We start from the raw sequence: 10,113 nt of genomic DNA on the forward strand, positions 1-10,113 counted from the left end.
TAAGTGCCAGGCTGTATGCTAGATGTTTTTTATATGTGTCATCCACACCAATAGTGACAGATATTATGGTTATTCTTATTTTATACATGAGAAAACTCAGCCTTCAGAAACTAAAACCTTTGGCCATGTGGTAAGTAAGTGACTCTATTGCTGTTTGATTCCAAAGCCCATCGATAGGCTGCCTGTTTTCCATTTTTTGTTCAGATAGAGCAGAAAGGAGAGAGAGAGAGAAACATCGACGTGAAAGGGACACATCGAGTGGCTGCCTCCCGCACGACCCCAATCAGGGCCGGGGACTAACTGCAACCAAGGTACGTGCCCTTGACCGGAATCAAACCCATGACTCATTGGTCCGTGGGCTGATGCTCTAACTGCTGAGCCAAACCAGCCAGGGCAACACCGCTTCCATGTTTAAAGCCCCTGGCCGAGACCTTCTGACCCTAAACATCCCTTTCCTTCTTCTCCACTACCTGCAGGAGAACAGAAGCTCCGTGAGAAACCCCCAGGAGGAAGTGACACCGTGACTCCACTCAGCATCCACCTCCAATTCCTAATAATTCTTACTAAAAAAGCTCAGGCCTTGACTCAGAGAGGTTTGTGAGTTCCTGCCAAGAGCTACAAATATTTCAATATGCCTTATTTCCTTGAATGTATATGACCTGGGATTTGCCCTCCCCCCTTCCCCCCTTGTACTCCTAGAAAACTGAGGAACAACAACAAAAAAGAACACAGCCAGTCCTTAGATACAGGACACCCGGGTCAAGTGGCAGAAGAATACAGAGGGAAGATGGGGAAGAAATGGAGTGGGGAGGTAGAAGGTAGGGAGGAGAGGTCAATTCCTCTTTCAAAAACATTTGCAGTGGTTCTCAACCTTCCTAATGCCATGACAGTTTAATACAGTTCCTCATGTTGTGGTGACCCCCAACCATAAAATTATTTTTGTTGCTACTTCATAACTGTAATTTTGCTACTGTTATATCCTAGGCAACCCCTGTGAAAGGGTCATTCAACCCCCAAAGAGGTTGCGACGCACAGGTTTAGAACTGCTGATTTAGAGAAAGGTACAACTACTCAATTTCTAGGGGCTGGGTAAGGTTACTGGATAATAATAACAACAACATTGATCCTTTTAAAATTGACAAAGGTCTTTCACCTATACAATTTCATTTGACCCTCACAGTCCTATAAAAGTAAATACTGTTGCCCTGGCCAGTTTGGCTCAGCAGTTAAAGCGTCGGCCTGTGGTCCAGAGAGACCCGGGTTCGGTTCCTGCTAAGGGCACGTACCTCGGTTGCGGTTTGTCCCCGGCCCTGGTTGGGTCGTGTGGGTGGCAGCCACTCGATGTATCCCTTTCACATCGATGTTTCTCTCTTCCTCTCTCTCCCTCCCACTCTATCTGAACAAAAATGGGAAAATGTCCTCGGGTGAGGATAACAAAAAACAAAAGTAAATATTGTTAATCTCATTGTGCAGATGAGAACAATGAAGACTTGAATGCTGATATGACTTGTTCAGGCTTAAATAACTAGGAAGAGACCATTTCTCTGGCCATTTTTGGACCCAAGGATCATGACTCTGGGTACAGTGAGATAGGTGGTCATCTCTTTTTATCCCTTAGTCATAAAGATGCTCTGAGGCTACAGGAATAAAAAACTATAGTGGCCCCCTTAGCAGCTGCCTCTGCCCCATTTTTACTATACATTGAATACTATCTAAAAGCAGGAATTCTGGACTCAGACTCACTGGGTTCAAATCCTGGCTCGGCCATTATTTACTATATAAGCTTAAGCAAGGTGATTAACTTCTGTGCCTCTGTCTCTTTATCTGAGAAATGGGGAAAATAGCGATACCTACCTCTTAGGGTAGTTGAGAATTAAAATAAGTTGATATATGCAAAGTGGCACAGAGATACTTGCTAAATGCTAAATAAATATTAGTTGTTACTGTTGTTATTATTATTGTACGTAACACTAGGATGTGTGCTTTGCGCCTTTTCCCTTGTGCCAGGGAGGCCTTATAGAAAGTCGTCTCCATACCTCTACTCAGTCCCCTTGGGGTTACTGGCAACCTGACATGAGGCACATAGGTAGGAAACAGAAGAGTTTTTTTCTTTGTGAGAAGCTCAGTGACCTGAAAAAGTGACTGAACCTGTGACCTCAGTCTCATAAATACCATGTTCTAAGCAATTGAGCTAATTGGCCCAGACAGACATCACACACCCAGCTATACACAGTACACACAGGTCTGGACACATGGTTGCATGTACATACCCTTTAAACCTGGGTAAGATCCAGAAGATAAGTTGGGCAGAGACTGTGTGGAGACCAATTGTATAGTGACAGTTCCCTTTCCCTTTTCCCTTCAGCTGCACAGAACCAGAGAAACAACTAATGTGGGAGCTTCACTTCCCCCCTTCCTTCTACAACTCCTTTATAATCAATTCTGCAATATTTTTTGGCAAAAAGAGTGATGATAGTGGCTCAGAATAGAATGAAGACTTCTGTTTCATCCAGAACTCATGAAGCTACTGAAAACCAATCATCTAAACTCTCAGGAGGTCCAGTTGGCTCAGAAGATGGGAGACAAGGATAGTGAGGATCTGAAGAAAAAGGGGTACAACTGACCAGGACATTTTTAATACTATTGGATAAGACCTGCTACAATACTATCTCCTTGGTTGGGGCCCTGGGGCTATGAAAAAAAGAGGTGTGGGAGCTACAAAAAGAGTTTCATAGCACCTATCTTATTGAAAAATCTAGAAGGGATGGCTTCCACACTTTTGAGTGTTCCATAGAAAGTCACCTTTACCCCAGAAAGTGGAGAATAAGATAGAGGAGAAAGGAGAAAATGGAAGAGATGCCTCTGAGATATGTAGGATTGGGCCTGAGATTCAGGCTGAAGTTGGGCCTGTACAACATCCAAAACCCCAGTTGTTCCTCTAATTGAGCAAGGTAAAGAAAGAGAAGAGAGAGAACAATGCTGGGAGGGACAGCCAATTTCATCCTTTCTTCTCCTACAAACCCCAGAAACTGGAACAAAGTATAGGATAAAGGAGGGTTAGACTATCACAATGAAGAGGCATGTACTTCCTCAAGTCACCCAAACGGGCCACATTCACCACCCACAAATAGGTGGCAAGTGATTTCACATTAGCTACCACAGCACCCACCTTCAGGGCAAGTGACTAAATATCCCTAGGCTTAATCCTCTTTCACCCTTAAGATGGGAGAAGGCTGGAGTGTCCTCAATCCTCTTCCATTTGAGTCCTGAGAGTTGCAAAGGGGTACAGGCCAAGATATAACCCAGGATGGCCATATCTCTTCATCACTCTCACCTGACAAATTTTCCAGTCTAAGTCCTTTGTGCTAGTCCCCCATAACCCCTACAGAAGCCTCTGTTACATTAAATCTGATTCCATAAACAGATGGCAAAAGATTTTTTCAGGTAAAGTATTCATAATCCATGGCTTGAGGTGTACATTGTGTGTGTGCGTGTGTGTTTGCACGCGTGCGCGCATTATTAATCAAACCTTTTCTCTAAGGTTTTACTAATAAAGGGTTTTCTCTAAGGTTTACTCATTCAATCCCAAGTGAAACAGATCTTTTCAAAACAGGAAATCCCACTCCATCTTTCACACAATCTGAAAAGAGTAAATGATTCTTTTTTTCAAAATGCAACAGAACAAAAAGATGCTGATGGAAAAGGCAGCACACCCTTCTGGGAAACTGGTCTGCTCAAAAGGTTCAGAGGTCATCCTTTCCATATCTCTGCAAATGTTGACAGTGAAGCTCCAGTTGACCGGGGATTGTGGATAACCAAGAGGGACTTCTCTATGATCACAAGAGGTAGCCTTCCCATACCCACCACAATGGGACACAGGCAGCAGTCCTGAGACAGCTATAAAGATCCTCTATCTGAAGCCCCCTGAAGGAAACCACTGTATAACACTTAGGAATCTTGGCTTACTCTTCTATCTTGAACTAACAGCAAACCAAGGTTATAGTAACCATGAATTTCTGAGAAATGAGAATGAGATATGGGAAATTAAGTTTCAGGAGAGGAATTGAAAGTGAGGCCTACAGGAATGTTTGCAGTTTAATGCTTTTCAGGAATATGCTCAACTGCTAAGAAACAGCAGCATACAGACCCAGTCTACTAGTCTGCAGCAGGCCAAGTCAAGGGCATCCTCTTAGAGTCCCAGTTCTATGCTGAGCATGGCATTCTGGAAGAAGCAGTTGTACATCCAGAGTTGCCTTGGGTCTTTTCAACTACATCAGTACACATGAACAGCATCATAGTCTACACACACATGGGAAAATGATATCTACATGGCTTTCCATTGCTTTCCCAATCTTCTCTCAACCCATCTGTACCCTCATTCAGGCAGATATTTGTTTTAATGAATCAAAATTTATGCCACATGAATGTAAAGAATATCACAAAATTCTAGAAAGCTAGAATGGCAGAACTAGAAGTTTCATCTAGTCTAACCCTCTCATTTAACAGATAGATAAGCTGAGGTACTGAGAAACTGAGGTACAGTTGCTCAAAGTCACAGAGCAAGTCAAGAACAAAAATCATCTAACTCGCCCTGGCTGGTTTGGCTCAGTGGTTAGAGCGTCAGCCTGTGGTCCAGAAAGGCCCAGTTCGGTTCCCACTAAAGGCATGTATCTCGGTTGCGATTCATCCCTGGCCCTGGTTGGGTCATGTGGGAGGCAGCCACTCGATGTGTCCCTTTCACGTTGATGTTTCTCTCTCTCTTCCTCTCCCTCCCATTCTATCTGAACAAAAAAAGGAAAAATGTCCTCGGGTGAGGATAAAAAATAAAAATCATCTAACTCATAGTCACTGCTTAGCTAGTATTACTGAGATCACCAGCCTCTTGGGGTCCACATTTAGATGTAGAATGAGCATTTGAGGCTACTAGACAGTGAGCCAAGAATGCAGCCTCAACCAGCTACTCCAACTCAAACAAGTATCTTCTCTGGTTGGCTTCCAAATAGCCCAATCTCTCTTCTTCATCCCTTCCCGTATGAGTCAATGTCTCAGTTTGGGACCCAGTTAGATTGAGGAGGAGGCAGGAAAGATTGACTGGAAAGATGCCTGGCCAATGGCCCTGTGGCCTGAAGCTCCATAGCAGGCTCTAAGCCTACCTGATTTAGCTTCTCTGGACAGTAGGCAAAAGCTTTCAGCCAAAGACAAAACATTTGTTCAAAAGATATCTGGCTCCCAGATTCAGCATTTAATGATTAGCTCGGTGAGACACCGAACCAAGCAATGAAAGCCCCTAAAATGAGGAAGAGAAAGAAAGTCTAATGTGCCACTGGCTTCACCCATCCTTGGAACTCTGCCCAAAAGACAGAGGGCACCATTTTCCCATGCCTAGAAAATTCTGTCTTCAACAGAGTAATCCTTGAGCCTGAACTAGCTTGAGCCCAACCTTCTTGACCATTGTCCCTGTTCCTGGGTGGCGAGAGCCCTAACCATACTCTCCCCACCTGGGAGCCTGCAAGGGCCATGCTTATAAAGTGCCCAACAAAAGACTCCTCCCATCACGTTTTATGGTTCAGTGTTAGACTGGCAGTAGAGGTGGAAAGTGCAGGCTAATGGGTTTACTATGGAGCACATTCAAAAAGACCTAAACTTGGAGCCAATGCTAACAACGCTGGTTTGTTCTGCTTTGTTCCCTGGACCCCCAACTCTAACCCTGCCCCGGCTCTAACTCATTTGGAGTTTTAATAATGACCTGGGACCTGCAACCAATGCCACCTTGCTTCTCTTTCCTTCAAGAGGCTCCCCTCTCATCCCAGGAAGCCATATTATACTTTCCATCAAATTGCCTGGTTGTCCCTGTCCTGCCTGCTGCTTGGTCTGGGTTGAGGGATTCCCAAATTTCCCACGAGCTCTGCAAAAAGTGTAGGTTCATTTCTCTCCTGGTCTTCTTCTTTTTTTTTTCCTCCCTAAATTAGACCTTGGTCATTTGCTTCTGTCTCAGGAAACTTTTGCCTACCAGTCTTCCCAGGTCTAAGATGCAAGGAAAATTGACTTTCCTTTAAAAATAAGTGAAGAGAAGGGACAAAGAGACTAGATGTTGCATGCTCTAGAATGGCCTGGGTTTCACTTCCCTTTTACTCTCTGTGGCTTTTCCTCATGCTCAGAAACCCCTCTGATGTGGATTTAGCCCCAAACATGAAAACTACCATCTTTCTGGGACTCCCTCACAACAGTCCAAATCGTCTTCAGAAACCTAGACCCATTAAGCCAATCAGTACAGCTTTAAGGCTGTGAAGATATCAGGCCTAGCCAAAGAAAATTTTGGTTGTGGGTTGCCTCCAAACATTAAATTCAGAAAATTTTAGAGTTGAAAGGCATGTCAAACATTAATAGAAATGGACAATGCTCCAACCTCCTTGACTGTGGCGGTGGATTTTCTGTGTTTCCCAGAATAACCGTTGGGCAAATACCGGCTGGTAAAGATTTTAGCAAGCTTCTGTGGGCTTCTTCCAGCCCTTGGAGAAAACAGTGCTGTGACACAGGTGGCGGGGAAAGTTGGGGTCAACTGTGGGAAGTGTATGGAGGCAGAACAACATTTGGAACCTCAGGATCTGAATGGTTGCTTGAGAAAGGTGAGGGGCTCAGGAAAGGTAGTGCTGAGGATGAGATTTTCTAGGAGCTCAGAATGTGCTAGGGGTGTTCTTGACTTTTTAAAATTAAACACTGAGGTGTTCCCAAGGGCCTTCAGTATCAAAAACAACTTTCATGAATTCAAGACACATCCCAGCAAGGACCCAAGCCAAAGTATTCTGAGACCCTGGGGACATACCAAATTCCTTTCTGTCCCTTTCTGACCTATACTCAGGAAAATTTAAACCAGTAATCCCAGCCCCTCGGTGGACCTAGTCCGTGTCAAGTACACAGCAGCCACACAGCCCATCAGGCCCCCCTTCCCAGCTGCACTGTGAGGTCTTGACAGGAAAGTCCCAACCAGCCCTCCCTGTGAGTCCCCTATGATCACTTACTTTGAAGTTTGTTCCCCAGCAGTGAACCTCTTCCTGGTAAAATAGTGGTTTTTCCAAGTTTTATTACACAGTCCTAAGGCCACAACTGTAGGCCTGCTTATACCGCATGAATGCCAGGGCCTAGCTTTAGCCCATCCCCCACTATCTCTCATGAAGTTTCGCCCAGATTTTGCCACTGACCCCAAAAGCCAACAGGCTGCCTTCATCCACAGAGCAATACTGAGCAGGTGCCCTCCCAGGTAACCTAGACAACAGCCGAGGCCCTGTCCTGGCTGCTTTCCCGAGCCCCTGAAGTGCATCAAAGCAGGAAAAGGTAGTCTGGGGGTTGAGTGTGGCAGGAACTTCCCCTAGAAGTTGTTCCATACAGTCCAGGGACCCGCTCCACTCAGGCACCAAAGCATCCTGGTCAGGCCTGAGGCTTTCAAGTGAGGCCAGCGAACTAGCATCAATGAGTCACAAGATCAGAGGCACCAAGAGCCCCAAACCCCTTCTTCAAGCGCAGCCCAGTGAAGCTAAAAACTTAAAAACAACAACAACAACAAAAAAAACAAGAGTCCTTGGTTGAGGACCTAGGAGAGGCTCTCCAAGGGCCCAGGGGACCCACAGGTGGACGCCCTAGAATACAGGGTTTCTATTTTCACTAAGTAACCCCCAAGCCCCCTCAGAGAGCAGCAGAAGGGTGTTTGGGGTGGGAGGCAGCTCTTCAGCTCAGGGCGACCTCGAGAAGCCTCATAGTCTGAGCGGAAAACTTTCAGCGGCAGCAAATGCAGCAGGTCCTGAGGAGCCACAGAGGAAGCCAGCATTGAGGAAAGGGGCTCCCAAGCCCCCTGCTGCCTCCTGAGACTCGTCAGCAGAACCGCTGAGGGCTTTGCCGGTGGATTTGCCGAGAAAACGGGACGGCTCCTCTGACTTCTCCGAGCTCACAAGTGGGCGAAATGCAAAGAGCGCACAAGCCCGCGGTCTTCTGGCCGCTGGCCTAGGGCCTGAGGACTACGCCCCCCGGCCCTGCTGGTCTTGGGGAGAAGGACCAGGTTGACCTCACACGAAAGCGGGCGAGGTGGAGGCCGGCAATGCCCACGGCTGAAAGAGGCACCCCCAGGATAGCGGAGAGGCGCGGGGCGCCTGAGAGGGCATGGCTGAAGTTGGGGGCGGTGCGGAGTGAGCCGTAGGGCCCAGCCTGCCGGCGCTTCACGCCCCTCTGGGCTGGAGACCTCGGAGACCGCCCCTTGCCAGCTTTGGGGTTCAGCTCACAGGGCACAGAGATCCACTCGCTCCCTCAGAGTGGCAGAGGACAAGCGGGCCGTCTGGGCCGGCACCAACGCGGGCAGAGAGACGTGCGCACACCCCCACTAGCGCTCCCTCCCTCTCTTCCTCTCTCTGCTGCAGACGCACACGCCTGCCATGTGTTTGACTGTTCACTCAGAGTCACCAGGATTCCCAAAGTGTCCACTCCCCGTACAGGAACAAGGATTGCTTGCACAGGTCCGCGGTACAGTTTCTTTTAAAGTTCTCCTAGCCTCCCAACTCTCTTCTCTCTCCATGACTTCGCCTCCCCCGCACCCCCCCCCAAAAAAAAAACATTCTGCAAATATTTTTCCCCGGTACACAGGGTCAGGGTACTTCAAACCCAAAAGATGCATCTGGATGTGTCCCAGGACAATAAAGTTCATTCCTGGCCTGTGATCAATGAATGTCCCAGGTCCCACCCAGTACATCTTGCGCCTCAGTCTCCACAGCCAAGGCTACCCGGAGACCCTGAACCCTCGCCTTAGCTTAGCAGCGCCATGGGCAGTGGCCAAGGGGAGGAATGGAAGTGACGCGCTGGAAGGGCTACTCGGACCAGAAGGTATAGGGTCGGTAGGAGTGGGCGCAGACACCCTTGCCTTGAATGCCAGGTGGGGCGCTCGGGGCCACTCACCTGCTTGGAACTCCACTTGGCGATTTTTCTCTTTTTCCTCCTGCAGCAGCATGGTGTAGAGGATCCCCACGGAGTTCTGGATGCCAAAGATAGAGCCGTTGCACCAGGTGGCAGCGAAGACCACCATCCAGCCAAAACCACCTTCGGGGGGCTGGAAGCCGCGCGCCGTACCGCGGGTCTCCACGGTGGGCGTGGGCTCGGATTCGTGCACCCGCTCAGGCTCAAACTCCAGATCCGGCAGGGTTGCGGGGTCTGGTAGGGGCTGGGGCTCCGGCTGCGGCTCCGGCTGGGGCTCCGGCGGGGGCACTGGCAAGGGCTCCGGCTCCGGCTCCGGGCTACCCACCCGGTCCTGCTGTTCCTGGTCTGCCTCCCGCCAGGGCCCCTTGGCTTCCTCGCTTGCTGAGCTTTGCAGCGCCATCACAGCCCGGGGACTGTGGCTGCTCGGGCCGGAGGAGCCTGTGTGTGGCTGGTGCTGGTTTCTGCTGCTGCCACTCCAAACGCTGCTGCTGCTGCCGCTGCCTCCTCCTCCCGGCTCCTCGCTCCAGCTGGCTAGCCCGTCCCGCGACAGACGGTCCCTCGAGCCCTCTCCTCCCCCTTCCAAGCCCCCTCCTCCTGTCCCGTGTCATCTCTCTCCTCCCTCTCCTCCTCCCCCACCCCCACCTCTTCCTCCCTCAACCGGCAGCCGCTACAGCCTCTCTTCTTCCCAGCCCTTCCTCCTCCTCGTCATACTTGCCTACCTACTCTAGCTGCCGCTGCGTCCCTCGGCGCCCTTTCAAAATGGTTAAATCCTGTCCTCCTTGTCCAGATGTCCAGTAAAGGGAGAACTAAAAGGGAACAAACGAGAGCACGAACTATCCTGTCCCTCTCCTCTCTCCTCCCGCAAGCTCCAAACGGGTATTGGTGAATTCAGTCCCTAGGGGAGATCCCCCGGTCCTTCCACACAAGCAGCCTGGAACTGGGGTGGCCCTGGGGACCTCAGGACGACAGTTGGCCGGTGAGAGACCCCACACACACACACACACCCTGCCCTGGGGAGCTCCTATGTCCCCCACACAATGGGCTTGAAGGGGGCGACGTGGAGGGGACAGCCCAGGCTTCCGACAGAGCGGGAGCACAGCGTCTTCCCCAGCGCGAGGGCTTAGACCCCCAGCGCCCCGGGTACCCCCTCTCCAGTCT

General features: G+C 49.3%; 1 protein-coding gene across 1 annotated transcript in view; it reads right to left on the reverse strand.

The window, feature by feature from the left end:
* The window catches only part of SLC16A2 (solute carrier family 16 member 2), an 89,354-nt gene extending 79,901 nt beyond the window's left edge, over positions 1-9,453 (reverse strand). The window contains exon 1 of the mRNA XM_036270912.1: positions 8,938-9,453. Within this exon, the coding sequence (XP_036126805.1) occupies positions 8,938-9,355 (418 nt within the window). The 5' untranslated portion in view covers positions 9,356-9,453. The remainder of the gene's footprint in view (positions 1-8,937) is intronic.
* Positions 9,454-10,113: the final 660 nt, after the last annotated feature.

The sequence above is a fragment of the Molossus molossus genome, unplaced genomic scaffold (assembly GCF_014108415.1).
Source record: "Molossus molossus isolate mMolMol1 unplaced genomic scaffold, mMolMol1.p scaffold_m16_p_2, whole genome shotgun sequence".
Classification (NCBI taxonomy): Eukaryota; Metazoa; Chordata; class Mammalia; order Chiroptera; family Molossidae; genus Molossus; species Molossus molossus.